Source organism: Struthio camelus, chromosome W (genome assembly GCF_040807025.1).
Source record: "Struthio camelus isolate bStrCam1 chromosome W, bStrCam1.hap1, whole genome shotgun sequence".
Lineage (NCBI taxonomy): Eukaryota > Metazoa > Chordata > Aves > Struthioniformes > Struthionidae > Struthio > Struthio camelus.
This window is the reverse complement of record NC_090981.1, coordinates 69,759,676-69,777,982: the sequence shown is the minus strand read 5'-3', so window position 1 is coordinate 69,777,982 and position 18,307 is coordinate 69,759,676. Positions and strand designations below refer to the sequence as shown.

The 18,307-nt window shown below is 39.8% G+C and overlaps 1 protein-coding gene across 20 annotated transcripts in view; it reads right to left on the bottom strand.

Annotated features, from left to right (window-relative positions):
* Positions 1-18,307, bottom strand: part of LOC104138472 (NEDD4 like E3 ubiquitin protein ligase) — a 215,281-nt gene that overhangs the window by 20,459 nt on the left and 176,515 nt on the right. For 14 of the 20 annotated variants that reach the window (XM_068924507.1, XM_068924509.1, XM_068924518.1 and 11 more), the window contains 7 exons: positions 16,455-16,586; positions 15,880-15,999; positions 13,636-13,833; positions 11,265-11,342; positions 9,157-9,211; positions 4,278-4,336; positions 473-538 (listed from right to left, as the gene is read on the bottom strand). In XM_068924507.1, coding sequence (XP_068780608.1) covers positions 473-538; positions 4,278-4,336; positions 9,157-9,211; positions 11,265-11,342; positions 13,636-13,833; positions 15,880-15,999; positions 16,455-16,586 — 708 coding nt within the window. Of the gene's footprint in view, positions 1-472; positions 539-4,277; positions 4,337-9,010; positions 9,068-9,156; positions 9,212-11,264; positions 11,343-13,635; positions 13,834-15,879; positions 16,000-16,454; positions 16,587-18,307 lie in introns of all 20 variants that reach the window. The other 6 variants (XM_068924505.1, XM_068924508.1, XM_068924510.1 and 3 more) reach the window with 1 other exon arrangement.

Below are 18,307 nucleotides of genomic sequence, written 5' to 3'. Positions count from 1 at the left end.
CAGAAGAGGAGCACCAGAAGCACGTGCTCTGGCACAGCCTTGGGCTCGCTCTGCCAACCTGCTTCAGCTCTGCCCTTGGAAGTCCACTGTGGAAGATGAAGGAGAAACAGCAAACCCTCAAGCCCGTTTTCAGCCTAAAGGCTCGTCAGCTAGCACACCAATTAGTCTCAGGTGCAGTGGGAAACAGCGAATCACTGCTACTTCTTTGCAGCCCCATTGCTTTGATTTTCTAGGAAAATATGAGCCTTCAAGACTTGTAAATGTTTTTGTCCAGAAATCCATTAGTCAAATTCAAACTTTGCCTCAGTTTTCTGGCTCTACTTAACTCCTTTAGTAGGAAGATCAGCAAAAATTGGCAAGTGTGATGTAAGAAGATACACCACCATTCTACATCTACCCCTTCAGATGGGTGCTTTTTCTTCCCAGATACACCGTAATGGAGCCCAGCCCACAGCAGCACGGTTCTACTCACTGGCTTCTTCAACTTCTTCCGGAAATAGTCATATTTCTGTTTGAATTCCCTGGAATACGGAACTGCCTGCCAGAGAATTGTAAATACAGATTATTTCACAGGTATTAACAATGCGATACTCCAGTATTATTTGAGCAAAAACAGAAGTTTAAAGACATGCTATCTAGATACGTATGCTACAGGTTCATTGGAAAAATACCCCACTACGCAGGTAACACAGCACACACAATTTTCCCATTTCTGGGTGGGTAAATTGAGTTATAAGGCATCAAACCTTTTGACCCAATCTTCCTGTTTCATCAACTAGTTACCCTCAATTTTTCTTATTTTAGAAACAGAATAGAGCAAAGACAACTCTTTAACACAGAGAAAAATATTCAAATGTATTGCTGCCACCCATGTGTCATAATAGGAAATAATCAGCATGCCGTATGGTATTTTATGAATTTTTAAAATGAAGAGTGTTACCATCAAACATGGATTTACGCTGCTGGATGTGCTAAAGCACCGTCCAATGCTACACAAAGACATAAAATTCAAAGACAGACCTGAGAAAAAATTAGGGGCTCCAGTAAAACTACCCCAAGAAGAACAGACGCTGTTTGCTGGACGCGTGTGCCCACGCACCAGCGTCAATCCGGCGGGGAAACGCCCGCGGCCAGGAATTCTCTTTTCAGCCCCGCGTGAATAAACCTAGTTCTTGGAGGGGAAGTGATAAAGCTGCTTTTGTAAGCTGCTTCTCATGGCGGAATACACCTCCCTCGCGCTCCTCACCGGGATCCGACAGCGTTCTGCACACAAATCGCCACCCCTGTGCAGCAAGCACAAGGCACGGAGTAACGCCTGTCTGACGCGTCAGTCGGACGCGCTTCGGAGCGACAGCAGCGTGACAGAAACATTTCCGAGCAGAAGTTATAAAAAAAAAAAAAAAACAACCCCCCCCCACCACCACCCCAAACCCAACAGCACAGGAGTGAAGGATGGTGGAATTACATTAACCAGGAGAGCTGGATATCGGTTTCCGGCACCCGCGAGCGCCCCGCGCCGACTGCCGCAGGTCTGCGAGACGTTTGGGTGGACGCCCCGGCGCCCGAGCGGCCTCTCGGACGACTCCAGGCACGTGCAAACCCCTCAGCTAAACCAGCGGCAGCTACGTCCAGCCAAGGGAGTCACAGCCTCCGCCACTCCGAGCCCGGGCGGAGGTTTCCGCTTAACGCCGCGCTTCTCCTGCTTGCCAACGCGCCGTGACGCGGCAGGAGACGACTGCCACGTTCGACGCTGTCTGACCACCAGGAGGAGGACGGCCGCGGTCCCGTCGGCCGGCCGCGGCTCCTCGCCAGAGAGCAACCCAATGCCAAGCTGCCGACAGGCAGAGATCTGCCTCGCGGCCAAGCGGTGCCGGCCGCAACAGCGCTCACGGGCGCCGGCCGCCATCTCGGGCGCCGGCCGCCATCACGCCGCAGCGCGGGTGGCAGCCGTCCGTCCTCCCGGCTGCCAGAGCCGTGACCGCAAACTACTCCGTCCAGCCCTCGGGTAACGCAGGCGCTCACGAGATGTTGTGGCTCCGACAGATAACAGCTACGGCACCCAAGTAAGAGTCCTTAATTCCCTGCTTTTTGCCAGACCCCATCTACAACACCCGTTTACCTGGGGATTAGAGAGAGGCCTGAAGGACTGTCACTTTACCGCAGCCATTAAGGAACCTTTCGACATGCTCATATCATTTACATTCAATGTGAAATGCTATTTAACTACCTCTCTGTTTTGGTCGTGGCCCCAAAAATACCATTAAAAATACTATTAAAATCATTAAGATGAATATTTATGTGGCCGTAAGACAGATTTGATCTTGTTTCCTCTTTAAAAAAAAAAAAAAAAATCCTGTTATTAATTTAATGGGATCAGGATTGACCTTGATTATCTTGAAAGAAAATTCTCCTAACAGTCTCTCCCATTTATGCTCGAGGTTTCTTGGAGAATAAATGTAAGAATTGGTACCATATACTGTAGATTAGTATCGCAAGCATTAAGTCCATGATAAATGGATAACTCAGTCCAAAAGCAATTATGTTCAAGCAAGAAATTGTAGTAGTGAGTAGTAATTTAGGACTATACTACACAGTAGTTAATCTGCTATGCACTGTAACCCCTAAAAATCATGAGCCTTTATTCAAAATAAAAAGCATTATTGGAAGATTCCTTCCTCTTTCCACCTGAAAACATCTTAAGGGTTGGAAATATGATCACTCAGGACACCGTAAAATGATATAAAACTGCATAAAAAAGATCAAAGAATCACTCCACATAGCTGATGTTTTGACAAACTGATATTAAAGTAAAAACATAAGTTTATTTTTTCCAAGGTTCATAGTCTGAAAACGGTTTTATCTACAGTAAGTTTTATGTCTCTTTTGAATTTGATAGCCCCAGGAAGAAAGTACGCTTTCTTCCTTACTGAGTGGAAACAGCTTTTTATTATCCAGAAATCCAAAAACGTATACCTCAATAAGATTCTGTGACCCGTATAAGGGGTAAACACAAACATCTCTCCTATCCACATCCCTAAAGCTTATGATCAATGATTCAGCAAAGCACTTGGTCTGAAACTCCCAAGGACTGAGATTCAGAGCAGACTCAGCGCCTTCACGCAGCCTAATAACAAAACAAACTATTTGAACACAGTGGAGGAAGGGATAAGACGCAAAGATTTAGTACCGTCCGCCCCACAGTAAGAAAGTTACAATATCAGAAAGTTTGAAGAAAGAAAGAGAAAAAACCTAAAGAATATTTTACACTAACATTATTTTAGCTGTACTTTAAGTAAAATCACACCTGGAATTTCACCATCACAGGAAGCAGCAAATTCAACTGCAAAATCTGCCTTGAGATTTTAAGTTTTTACTTTCAGCCAAGGATCATACCAGTAATGGATCTCTTTCAGAGATCTCATTCATCACCTCACTTGGCGGACCCAGTCTCGGGCTGCAGCGGCAGGAGAACGCAGCAGATGAGAAACGGTGGCTTCCACGCGTTTCAGAGAACAAACTAGTGGCCGCAGCGTGTTTAGCTAGGTCATTTCAGAGTGGCTGGGGAATCATCCAGAAATCACACAACAACATAAAAGATAAAAACCAGCCCAACAAAATCATCTCTATCCTTCTGAAGAAAGAGCCTTCCCAGCCTTGAGATGGACGCATGCTGGGATCTACTGTCACAGTCCGTTTCTTAGACGCTCAAATAAGGATGCTAGCATCACATGCTAGCAGCTACAAGAAAGCAAGCATACCAGAAGACTGGAAAAATTCCCTATTTAGGTCGCTATTGTTAGGGAGGCCTCCAAAACCACCAAATAGCCACTGATACCACATATTTGCCAACCTGTGTGTTATCTGGATAGCGCTATAGTGAGAAATGCTCCCGCGATTCCTGATGAGCACGTGACTGCACCAACCTCGGGCAGCTGGTGGCAGGCCAGAAGAGACCCCAGTGTAGACCAAAGCAGGGACCAGACCGCTGTCCAACCTTCTCCACGCCGGGGACAAGGCAACGGCTGGGGCACCGTGACAGGCCTTCGCAGGGCAGCACCTCCCTGCTGCCCGGGAAGGCAGAGGTGGCTCACGCAAGGCCAGCACCCCTGGAAAGACCATGCGAAGCAGAGATCTGCTTCACAGCCCCTGCACGGGGAAAACAGCCTGAGCCGACCTAGAGGGCACGCAGTGACCAGCTCTGCGGGAACGCCTCCTGCCCACCCTGAATATACCCTGAGTCGCGGCACTCAACGCGCAAAATCCGCAGCAGTACTTACTGGACCAGTAATCGCCGGGTTCTGCAGCCTGGGGTCTTCCCACTGGGTAATTTTATTATCTGCAAGTAACAAAAGAAATCATAGCATCACTTCTCTATTACCATACTGTGAATTTATGTTTTTTTCCCCCTTACAACTCTTTTCCCTACCATTTCCACAATTTAGTATTTCAGGGTTAGAAAAAAATGCATTCACCCATATCCATCAAAACCCCATCACACCATTTAGTTGGAAACACTCATTCAAAAATGCAAAACTACAACATAACCCGGTATATTTACACTGCTTTTATTCCAAAGCCTGTACATGTTCTATTTGAACATGGTCTGGACTCAACTTATATTAGAAATACACAGAGTTCATGCCTGAAAGGTAAAGGAACCCAAAAACGTCATCAAACGACAAACTAAGTTTATTTGAAATTTTGCAAGAAGATAGCCAAGATATAAAAATTTTAAAAGATAGTCTGAATTTAAATTTGAAGGGAAGAGGATAAACCTCTTGAAAAAAGAAAAAGAAAATCCTAGACACTCATTTAATGAAAAGGTTAAAGGATCATTAAGGGAGGCAAAATTATACAGTCATGGTATAAGAGATCACTCAGTTTTGACCAAAGCAGATTTTGGCAAGAATGCAACAGAATTCAGTTCTTTCCATCTACAGTCTTTAAGAGCACTGGCAGGGCTAGACAGTAAGGTTACTGTGTAAGGTACTGTGGTTAAACTCTTGCTGCCTCCAGACAACTGTTCCTCATAAAATCTAAACACAATATAATCACAACAAAATGATGATGTTGCAACAATAAGACAATGCTCCAAAAACCAAATTGGGTGCCATCTGCAACGGCAAAGTTTAAGTCATGTATTTCCTCCCCTGCAAGTGTAATAATACATCTGTTTGTTACATGCACTGCTTTGATTTATGATATGTATATTAAGATAGTGGTCAAGATTTTAAGTTTGTAATTGCTAGTTTGGGAATAAACACACTAAGTTTCAAAAACAATTTTTTTAAGGCTGCTATAGTAAAAGCAAAAAAAAAACAAGCACACTTATACTAAAATACAAATATTTTCCATGTTTCTATAGTTGTTTAAATAAGTTTAAACATCCCAATCTAATTTTGAAATAGCCAAAAATTTAGACTGGATTTTGAAAGCTGACCTTCATTAAATGTTGCTGAAGAAAATTCAAAGAGATCACAAGAAAAGCACATCTCCAGAAGTTTGGATCTATCAGTTACTTTAATATTAAAATACTATTTTATTTCTCTTCACACGTTATCTATTTAGTGCTTATGGACATCAGGGAAGAAGGAACTTAGACTGACAGCTCCAGAAACCACAAGGCACCCGCAGTCACAGCGAGCGGTAAGGCTTGACTCCTAGTTTGGCCCTATTCATGTTGCTTCCACCTGCTCAGTCAAACTTCCTTCTACAAAATTCACTGTTTGCAAACCGCTTCCTTTCTCAGAGACCCTCTTGAAATTGAGAGCCACAAGTTGCGGTGGCAGTTTTCTATGAATCAAAGATAATAAACAGAACCGGAAAGGACTCAGAGTTTGCCAGGTCCCTCCTACCGCACCCGCTGAGGTACGTGCTGTCACTGAACGGCTTTGTCTAAGCTGTTTTCCCGAGCACTGCACTGACAGGGACTGATAGGACACTACACAAGCTGCTTCGGGTGCTTAAATACCCTTAAAATTAGAAAGGACAATGTCTAACCTGAATCATTCTACCTGGAACTGTAGCTCTAGATTTCCTGTGTTACTCAAAGCGGAGGTGGATAACAAATTCAGTCCCTTTGCAGCACATTTTTGAAAATCTATTGCTTCTCTGGAGTTAGGCCAAACGAATTCAGGACTCAATCTTTCCTCATACATCAGGCTTTATGGCCTTTGAGGATTCCCGTTTCCTCTGGTCCCTTCCCACCTGGTCCACTACTTTGCTGGAGTTCAGGACCCAATTCTAGACAGAGAATTACACCTGAGACATTACAGGTTAGAAGGATTACTCCTGGTCTTACCCAAGACACTCCAACTGATACATCACTGCATGTTTGCTTTTTTCCAAGTCAGTAGGACAAGTTAACTCACGTTTACCTGATGATATTTTCATGTCCTTTTTAACAAACATTCTGCTAATTATTCCCATTTTGAGCAGTATTTTGTAATTCTTATTAAATAGCATCTTTTTTACTTCAAGCTGCACCTGCAATTTGTCCAAATCATGCTGAATTCTCATGAATCTCTGAATTCTCATCCCACCCTACTGAGCGCTTCTTGCCTCTCCCACCTGGGAGTTTTCTGCAGATCTAACGAATACATTCCCCCTATTTATCGTTCAAATCACTAATAATATATTGAGGAGTGGCAGATCCAGGACAGACACTGAGGGAAACCATCCCCCTGTCAGCAAACCAGTGATAACTATTGTGAATATGCTTGGAAAACCTTTGTGGTTTCCCTCAAGATAAGTTCCAATAGCTGGACGATATTTTCCTAAAACGCTCCTAGGAAACGCCTAAGTTTAAGTGTGCTACAGTAGATGGAGAATACTAATTTTTCCAGGGATGGTAAATAACGTTGACCCAGCTGGCTAAGGACCAGTCATGGACAACTAGAGACTGCATTTTATAAGGATCGAGCGCTGGGGAAATTCTTAATAAACTGTTTTAAAGTTTTTGCTACATTTCAGTTTCTACTACGTTACAAGTAACACTTAAATTATTCTAACAATATTTTGCTTTATTAGTTTATGCTGTCTATTCAATAGCTGCTGGCGTTGCTCCCCAAGAGGCAGCTTCTGCGCTGGTTGAATTAGACTTTTTTACAGTTTCTCTCAGGGAAGAGAGAAACATTAATAAAATAGGATAATGGTACGGGGTAATTATGCAGGATAATTTAAACAGAGTATCTGGGGATCCGGGACTGGTAGCAGCTGAATCTGTTAACACTTTTAACATTTGTCTAATAATGAAATTAACTACATGTGTTGCCCCTTAACTAATCACTTTAGCAGAGAATGACCGAAATGATGGCCAGTTACCAGTGATGGACTGCCGAGGCTTTCTTATTCTGGGGAAGTACAGCTGATTGCACCCGTGACCGCTTTCACATATGTTCTGAAGTTAGTCAAGAAACAAGTAGGAGTGAGCGGACTCACTCCTAAAGGTCTAACTACGGTCAAAGAAATAAAGGAAGGAATAATATTGAAATCCTGTTCCGCACAAAGGTCATTGCGCTTCCTTACCAATACTGTGAAAATGCTACTATTGAGATTGTCCAAGACAAATCACTGATCCCTGACTGCCGCTGGTAGTCGTTCATTACACACGGAGCACAGTGTTATCCCAGGGGAAGTGGAGCATGTCCACTGTAATACCACTGGCATCACCTCTGCTGCTACAGGCCTACAGTCCCCTTGGAAACTGCAGCGGTGTAATACCTCCATGACAGAAAAGGCTATTTGCTGGAACAAGTAGCATTAACCAAAAAAAACCCCCCAAACTATTGTAAAATCTGCTATCTACAAAGCTAAACAATTTCAGATCAAAAGAGGGGGCTGAAGAGAGATTTCAGGTGCAAATACATTATTTTTATAGACATCATGAAGTCTTTGGGAGATTTTGATTAATATACACCTTTAACATTCTATTTACTTTTAGAGACTAAAACATATATTAAGTAGGTTTAGAAGACTGAGAAATTAAAACTTTTCAATGGTAAGGAGGTTCAGGAATCATACAGAGATACTAAATTAGAAAGTTTTATTCTGTAACTCTTTAGTGACAGCAGGTTACAATAATTTGCTAGATTTAATTTTCCAGACATTTGTTGATTGAGATAATTGCAGAAGGTATAAAGAACATTAACGATTCTGTATTAATGTCTGAAAGAAGTTAATCTTTTTCTTGACGAGTGTATTATTTCTTTTTTTTATTTAAAACTATGCATGCAATTTCAAAACTCATATTACTTTAGAGGCAATATTTTAATAATGATATAAAATACAACTAAAGATAAGCATAGGAGTTAATTTTACTGCTACTACAGGAAAACCATGATACTGTCAAATATGTATAGTGGTTTAAGATGTTCATTCCACAAGCTTTCTGCAGCAAGCGTACCCTCTTCCAAATGTTTTGTGAGCTACCTAGTTCTGTGAAGTTTATACTATCAGTAGAAACACCCCATTATAAAGTCCAGCAGAAGTCTTAAAACAACAACAACAACACCACAACCAACCTTGCTGGGCTAGTTTATTTTCAAACAACAACAAAAACTCACACAGTAGTTCTGAGATGCTGTAATAAGACAAATCTACAATGAAACATCACTTACACTAGAACTTCACTAACAGAACTGAATAGATATTAATGGGCTGGGTGCAATATAACATGCTACAAATAGGAAATAAGATCAGAACTAGCACTGCCACAGACCTTCTTAAAGGAAGCGAGAGAAAAGAGTACTTGGCAGTGTTACTTCTCCACTGCCTATATGCAGAGTTGTGGCTATACGATCTTTTCTCATCTTATTTTCTATTCCTAGTGTATATTTTAATTTATTAAGTGCAAATAAGCCATGGGATCATCAACAACAACAACAAAGAATCCAAAATATCAACAAGAACAAAAGAAACCACAAATAAGAAATGTTAATGCTTCACAAGTCAGAGAGGGACAAAGCTTGATGAGCCAATTAAAAGCAAGCTTTCAGTGAATATACAGTACCGTACGAGGGCACTAAGTCTCTGGTATCAATGTCTCCACATATCAACACCTGGCTTCCTAAATGAAGAGTAAAATTATAAAGCTTTCACTTCAATATTTATTACCTCCCTTTGTCTATATGTTGTAGTACCGGAGTGCTTACTTACTATGATCTATATAAAATGTTCTTCCATCCAAATGTATCCTTTCCTCCCAACCAGGCTAGAATTGGGGAATAAAAAAAGAGAGAGAGAAAATAAGTGAAGCGCAACTGCTCATGCAGTATGAAGCAACACATTACCCACAGCTACTTAAAAGTGTTTGGAAGATGTTTGTGAGGTAGAAAACACAAAGCGATCACAAATGCACTACGTCAAGGCCAACAACGTAACAAAACTCCAAGAAGAACTGACTGTTACACAGATAACTGTACCCAGTACAGTTAATATATATATATTTTTAAATTGGAAGCAGAAACTTCAAGGTTTGCAATCATTTCCTACTGCGAGGAAGCCATCACAACAAGTTGCCCGTCATCTGTCTGGTTGGAGAGTCTCTGCTTCTACCTCTGAAACCCCTGTGGGTTATTTGCTGTCAATATACAAGCCAGGATCCTACCAAAGCAGGACAAGAACATCTAACCTAGTCCTCACGTCTTCCCTTTTTAGCGATCCCCTTTGCCTACCTTCCAAATGATTATAGTATAGAAAGAAGAATAAATGGCAGATTGTACATGCAACGCTGTCCAACCTAGCATTCAGTCTGGCTTCTGCCTCCTATATGATACAGAAGGTAAATGATTTCATTTCAGCCTTTTTTTTTATAAACAGCTCTTGTTAAGTTCTGTAGTCATTCTTACCTCACTCAAAAATGCCTTGTTTTAACTGAGTTTAAAACTGTTGCTAATTATGTATTCCCAGTAACATACGCCCGGCTTCCCTCATTTAATAGCATGTTTTCTCTCTTGCAATTAACAGAATGAATTGTAAATTGGACGCTCAGTTACTCCTGCACAGTGTCTTCTAAGTAATGTCTCCCTAGAGGTTAAAGCATGCAGAATGCATCTGAAAAATTACCAAAGAGCTGCTATTCCCACAGCTGTTTTCTTAAAAAAAGAAACTGTTTTAAGAAACTGTGTCTTTACTGCTGTGTTGTAACTAGCAAATGCATCATAATAAATATATTCATCTGAGCATAGTTTTTGATCTAATTAATGTTCCGAGACACTGGGCCTGACAAACTGCCAAACTTGATTTAAATACAAAACAAAATTTTTTGCTAATCAAGAGAAGGGCAGTGAGATTTTAGGATGTTTCAGAGGAGAATGTCTGATCATAGGTGGTAACAGAGGTTGTCGCCCCAACAAGAGGTAGCTGTTGTCACCGCTCTTGCCCAAAGGTAGCACCCGTCTTGGTTTGCTGGCAGAGCAGCTCGTCTAAGTAAACTGTAACCCACTTTACTTGGGTTCAGTGACAAAACGAAGCTAAGTGTCCCACAGGATGGGACAGCAGCCTCTTCTGCTGGCCCAGCTGCTTGCCACCCGCGTGTCCCGAACGCTCCGGGCGCAGGTGGGCGGCCGGCGGGGGCTCACTACTACTAAGATTTCCACTGTGGCAAATGCATTCCCAATGGGCAATTTTTCAGAAGCGTGCTTAGTATGTACGAGGCAATTAACATGATGCTGCAATAATCAGCACCTTAGAAAGAGTGTCAACTTTCATAGGTTATCTTCTGTTTTTAAGGGTACAGCTCTTTAAAAATAAAGCAAAGATTTTTATTCGACGTGGGTATAATTCAACATTACACGTTGGCTACAAGTATGACCAGATTTTTGAGATTACTATGATGATTTTCTCTATAGAATATGACAGTGCCATTCAAAAGCAAAATTTATTTGGATTTCTGAATACCAATATATGCTGGTACATTTACAAAGCTCACTTCGAGCAAACATTTTTTCTAAAGCAACAGTTAACTATCTAAAATCACATAGCCAGTGATAAAACTAACGGTAAGTTTATTCAAAGCTCAGTGTTTCATATAAGCAAAGAAGTGTTTGATTACTTGAGAAATACTATGATCTGGCTTCAAAAAGCCTGAAGGATTCACAGATCACAGTAAAGCTCTTTGGTGTTGTATATAAACACAACTTTCAAATCTACATCAAAGTGATGATAGCAACGCACATACCCAAACACAATAAGTGACTGCAGTAACAGATCTATTCTCTTAAGAGAGCAGGTATATATTAAAATACATACACATTGTCACTTACAGGAAGAGGGCCCAAATCATTAGGATTCAAAGAAGCTTTCGATCTCAAATGCACTGGAAATTTCAGTCGTGGATCCTCCTGTAATATAAATCCATCAGATTAAGTCCAAACTACCCACTTAGCAAAATGCAGAATTAGCTGGAAAAGAAGTCTGCCTACGTTAGGACTAGCCTTCAAGGTTTTTCCTGAGAATAAAATACAAAACCAAAACACAGAGAAGCTACAGAACATTCAGTATCTGGATGTGTCAAATACTTTATTAAAGATTTATAAATTGCAACAACTTTTAGATGTTACAGATAGCTAGGGCGATGTTAAGACCCTAACTGTGTTATTTCCAGAGGTGTGCTTAAAAACAATACAGGCCTAGTCTTACCAATTCACACACTCCTATAAGGGGCGCTCAGAAACATATGCATATGCTTGGCTCTTAAAAACATAGAGAAATAAGCCATTCAGTGAGGACAAGGCTAGAAAAGGATCAATTGAATGAATTTAATGAAGAAATATTAAATTAATGTCCCAATAAGGCAAAAAGTGGCAAGTAAAATAGGTCACAGAAAAAAAAAATCTAGATTAAAAAACGCTTGAGATTTCTTCACATACACAATTTTCCCACATCCATCTGGGAACAACATCAAGGGCCACCATTAGAAACGTTTAATGTAAATAGCGGTTACTGAGAATTAGAATGGTACCTAACCAACTAAAGTGTTGCTCGTATTTAAATGACCATGTGAAACACCAGAACACTTGATTTCTAAGCTAGCTGAAATTACTAAAACCTTAGCTTGCTTTGGTTAGGCACAAAAGCTTCCACTTTTAGAAAACAATTAAAAACAGATGGATCAAGCACGCTCACTCTCCCTGGAGCTTGAGCTTAAAAGTTGACAAACATAAGTACAAAGCAGATGCGCCTGAATTTATACTGCACCTAAGTCAATGCACTGCTTTTTATTGACAGGACTACATATGAACTAAAACCTTAATACGGTGATCTATCTTAGATAACAGAGCTGGATAATAGATCATTTAATACTTGAAGGAAGTTTTATCAAAAAAACCAAAATATAACTTTCTACATTGCTAAAATAAAAGTGTCATTAACCCAATTTGTTGTAAATTCATAATCATCCTCAGCATTGTATTGACTTTTCTGAAGCTACTGTAAGCTGGTGAGAAACAGACAATAACTGACACTAGGAACTCAAGGATCAAACTGACATCTGGATCTAGCATGTCTCTTTATTCAAGAAACAGCATGAAGAGTGAACCTCAATAACCTTCTTGGACACAAATTCAGATGGACAGATGCAAAGTAACTTCTCAGCTCCTATGGACATTGCTGTTTAATACCAACAGCAACTTAAAAAGAATTTGCCTTCTAGGATAGTAAATTTAGAGTAACAGAGTAATAGAGTAAATTCTGATGGATAAAATGAATTCTTATTCTGAGAATACATAAGCAATAAGCAAGCAAAATTCAAGGATTTAACTAAGTGACCTAAATGAAGTCCCAAGCTGGTGCTGCAAACTTACATTGCTATGTCTTATCCTTCAGCAGGTAATACATTTTGCCTACAGTTGCAATTATTGCAAATGGTATATGTTTAACCAGAGGAAGGAAGACCAGATATTCTACTAGAAAATATCTGAAGTTCATACAGAAGCAAGATGGTGCCCCTTTTTGGGCCACCAACACATTTTTTCCTAGTTTAATTTTTTTCTTCAGTTTGCTTACTGAAACTGTAACATTATTGAAAAATAAAGCTTCGTGACCTAACACAAAAACGGATTCTGAGAACTGAAGAACATGAACATACATTATGTTAATAAAAAAGCAGTACTAGTCACAGTGATATACGATAGCATTACAGACAGTCTTAAACTAAATAGCAAATATTCATCATCATGTTGCATGCACCTGAAATCCAAATTTGGGGAGTTTCAAACATAATATTTGCATGCAATGGTTTACCAAGTATAAAAACATCAGATACAAAATGCAAAACACTACTGCATGGTATATGATGCATAAATTCACCAAAATGTATTTTCAGTGCATAAACCAAAATAAGTTTCCCCTCTCTGAGGGCAGCAATGGCAGCACTACAACCACATCAAGAAATTCGTGCTGGAAGTCTATCGCTACTTTACAGCGCTGTGCAGAGGATGCAGTCAGGTTCCTAGATCGGTTTTGTGAAACGTTTGGCTGATAAATCCCTCACGCTGAACTTGAACTTTAATTAAAAACAAGACAAATGGCCACAATAAAAAGGAGGGGATACAGGCAGGAAAACAGAGAGGGCAAGACAGAAATATTTCAGATACGGCAACAGATTTGAACTCCGTTACCTCGCGTTCCACTTACCCACGTAGTGGTCTTAGTGTTGTGGTCGATGAAGAAGGGCCGGCCATTGGGTGCGATTCGCATCTCCCAGCCCGGAGGCAAGAAGCTTTGTGCGACTTTATGCTGTGGTTTAGGAGAGTTGTAAGGCGAGGGCTGCGGGGACTGCGGATTGGAAAGGGTGTCCTTCACAGCTCTGCGCACAGGTGAGTCCTTCATACCCTGAAGGAAATGAGGAACATCAAAATTTGCCAAATGTCACTCAATTACCGTAAAACGAATAAAACTCGGCATTACAGCCAGTGATCTGGCTCATTCGAAAATTCCACTAGTAGACTGCGCATTTAGACATCTAAAACAGCCTTACAAATTTGATCCAGATTTACTCACCTGAGAAAACACTGTCACCACTAAAAAGAAAATGAGATTTAAATATTCAGTTTTGATCTTGTTTGCCTTTGTACTTCTTAGTTATTTTCCAAAAATAAGCTTTCTTTGGCTGATAAATGATAATTGTTTTTCTACTTATTTTGCTAATTATTAAGATTCACTAAATCTATGCATGCTTATTTAGGCAATTCTCTAATTTAACAACACTTATTCACTGTAATTACTTTTTTTCCTCCCATTATACTGGAAGACGAGGAGTCAACAAAGATATTTACAAAGCTATTATTGTCTTATTTGTGGCTTGTTTCAAGCTGCATTTGGATGGAAAATGCAGCTAAGTTACAGCGTACAAACGTAGTATGTAAAATTATTCTCATTAAATAAAAGCTTTCCATATGAGTTGCACACGAAAAAGTTGAACACGTTTTACAATAAAAGAACAAAATAATAAAAACAAAGGAAGTCCTTTATAAAAAGTTGAACTATTTTTTTTTCCTTGTGGTTGTATCCTTGAAGATTTTAATACTAATAAGTCTACACCTTAATTTAAAAAAATATATAAATTATTTTAATTCAGAGGTGGATAAAAGAAAACAAGCTTTGTGCTTTCCAGCACCCTTGTGGTTTCTGAACATTCAACAAAACCATCAACCACTGAGCGGATTAGCTGAATATACATACTGATGTGGAAAAAACTACTCTCCTTGCAGTTGTGAAAAAGGTTATTGCCATTAAAAGCTGGCTGATCACTTTGAGAAACCAAAGCGTCAGGTGCTCAGCATCAGCTAAGTGCCTCAGCTCAAACATTTAAAATTTCAGTAGGGAGAGGAATGGCTTGAATGTTTTAGTTTAAGATAGACAGAACTTTTAAATTTCATTTACTAAATTACAGTAAATTTAGTCTTTAAAATTAACAATGGTAATGGACTTGAGCAGTTCATTTTTAAAGGGCTTATTTAAATCACATCTAAATAAAGGTTATTTTAAATATAGTGGGCTACAATCATCCTGTCCAACATAGGATCAAGAGATCCTATGATCCTACCTTTGTTTAATGACTTGTTCAATGACTGGGACAGTATTTTTCAGTATAAGGAAGAAAGAAGAATGATGCATAAAATAAAACTAATTAAATGCTATGCTCCTCATATGACTGTTGGAGAGCTTTTCCAGGAGCAGAAGAGAGAGCAGCAGGAAAGAGAGGGTAGAAGAGAAGATGACACCAGACTCAGTTTGAAGTTTTTAAGAACAGACTCTCCTCCATACAGCCATGTTTAACTGATTTAAGAGGCTTAATCATACTTTCAGAAGTAAAGCACACAGTCTCTGATTGCGTAAGAAGCCGCTAAAGTTATTCTTCAGATACGCTGCAGAGAACAGCATCCAATACTGTTCTGAATTATCTTTACAGATACTTAAAAGAAGTCCTTTTGAAAGGCAAGAAATACAAAACACCAAATCAGCGTCTCATTCCAGGATTTTCCAAAATCAATTGCAGGTATGATTTTCAAAGGAACCAGCACTAAAATCAATGTTTCAACTTTAAAAATATTTCCGATTTTATAAATCTGTAGTACTTGAAAGGAGTCACAATAACGTATATATTTCAAATAGATAGTGAAATAAGTGTTAGCTAACTAAATCAAATTATCACATATAAGAAAGACTTGCACATATCATTCAAGGATCATAAAAGTTACTATTGTACAACACAAAGATGCAGACGGAAAACTACTGAAGAAAACAGTAGTATGTTAGGACAAAATTAACAGCTCAGGAAAAGCGGCCGTGGCCGTGCTGCATAACTAAAAGGTTATAAAGAAACGTAGCGTGAGAAGCCAAAGATAGGCGATCCTTGCTGACGACAACGTTTCTCACCTCAAGCGGAGCAGACAGAGTTACTGTGGGTGAGCTGAGGCTACGAGGCCGTCTTATCTGAGGTTCGCTCAGATGGTTGTTGCTGTTGGTTGCTGACCCAACCGTGCCGTCTTCTGCAAGCTATTTCAGAGGTAAAACCAAATTAGCTAGTTGTCAGGATCACAGTTCATCCAGTTAGGACATGTAAAAAAATGTCGTTACTTCATTTATTTATTTATCATAATTATTTTAAGGAAATCTTAAATGTACTATGTGAAAGATCAAGTTTATTATTTCATTTTAATTCCACTGGAAGGGTAAATAGATGATTTTATTAATGGATCTACAGAACTTTCAAATTCAATCCTGGAATCGTATTTGCCTCTATTTATTTCTGCTATGTACCTCTCCATAAATTCCCTCCATCGTCGCAATAAACTTAATCTGGATCTTCATATAGTTAAGAGAATTAACAAAAAAATCTTGTCATGACAATGCTTAGAATATTTTTTTTGATATTAGAGCTTTGAAGAACGGCTTCAACTGGAACTATATTCAGCACTGTCCAAGTTAAGCAATATAACATATCTTCATACCTGCATAATGGGTCGTGTCCAAGTTGTGGTTCGATTGTTATGATTGACATAGTAAGTACGTCCCTTAGCGTCTTTTCTTTCCTCCCAGCCTGAAGGTAAGCCTGGTGTAGTATGTACATAGGCCACTGAAGGCTGTTCAAGCAAGAAATTACCATAATGTTATTTCATAATAGCTTAGAAAAAGAAAGTTCCTTCTTTAAAAAACAGAAAAAACCCCAAAATCCTTAATTTACACCATTCTTAAACAGAACAAATATACTGAAATGCATAGCTTCAGATTTCCATTTAATATAAGCTCTTTTTTATTCACCTTTGAATCAAATTGTCTTTTCTGACAACAGATCTCTCACTTCACATTTGCACACCTTTAAGTATCTTGTTCAGAAAAAAGCTAAGCTCCTATGCCCTCAAACTCTTCACTTTGTAGATTACAGATCACGACAAAAAGCGATCTTACATTGTAATGATTTTCCTTTAAAAAAGTTGGGTCTTTTTTCCTTTGCGTTAGTATGGTCAAGGAAGAACGCCCGAGACCATGCAGTCTAGTCAAGATATCGCAAATTCTTACCCGGCCTCTACCACAGAGTGTCTCGAGCAAGCAACTCTACTACAGGCTAAGAAGTGAAGTTCGACCATTTTGTGGTAACTACAAATTATACGTTCAAGGGTAGGTGACTTGAAGATACAAGGTGCACACTAAATTTGAGCCTAAATTCTAGAGTAAAAATAAGCTGTTGTTATTACTATTATTAAAAAGTTGCAGAACAGCTTCATTGCCCTAACAAAAATATACAGATCATGGGGGGAAAGGGACTAATTGTCATTACAAAAGTCATGCCACAATTTAACACTATAATTGTGTTACAAGACATGATCTTGCACGCTTCCCGTGGGGAAAATTTTCAATACTTAAACCAACTGGTATTGTTTATTACTGGGACATACAAACGAAAAAAGAAATAGTGCAAGACAAACAGTAAAGCCTCTTGAAGAAAAATGGCCTGGAGAGATTTTTTTAAACCTGAGCCTATCTGCATCTGAACACATACCTAAATTTCTTCAGGTATTTGTTGCTAGCTTACAAAAAGTCTGAGCTTTTGTTTAATTCACTGTCTCGAATATTAAGAAATGTGAATTTTCTTTACTCAGAATTCCTGGAGGTGAGAGAAGAAGTTGTTCTTCTACCTCCATCACAAGCTCACAAGCTAATAGTAGCACCAAAAAGAACAAGCTGGTCGTAGCTCCCCATCTAAGCTCGTGTCAGAAGCGGAAAGGGAGGTAGTGGAAACAGACTTAGACGAATTTGTTATGCAGAATTACAAGCCATTTCATTCTTAAATTCTAAATAAAACTCTACTTTTCAGGTGTATGGAGTAAAAAGGGACCATCTGAATTTTACACAAAACTGGGCAGGGCTGCAGAAAAAGCAGCAGTCTTTGCAACCTCACGACTGATATAACCCGTCTCCAAACGGGGGATTCTTAAGTCTCCACACTGACTCAGTATTTGTGTCCTAGCTGCAGAGAAGGGGAGAGGGACAGGGAGCTGCAGTTGTTTTAAAACATACACTCTTTAACTGCGCTTATTAAACCTAGTCACCTTCTAGTTTGGGACTCCTTTTCTCTTAAGGCATCGCTCCAATGAGGAACTAAGGAATGCAATTCCAGCTGCCAGTGCAAAAAGCAAGAAAATCAGGCTACTCGGGGTAGGTGCCTTTCTGACACGCTGACTTAGCGCCACGGGCCAGAGAGACGCTGGAATTCCTGTGAGCTCTGCAGGACCGTGCTTCTGCTCTCTAACGCAGCCCGCGTACTGGCAATAGCACCAGAGTCTTGGTAGGTGCCACGCGCTTT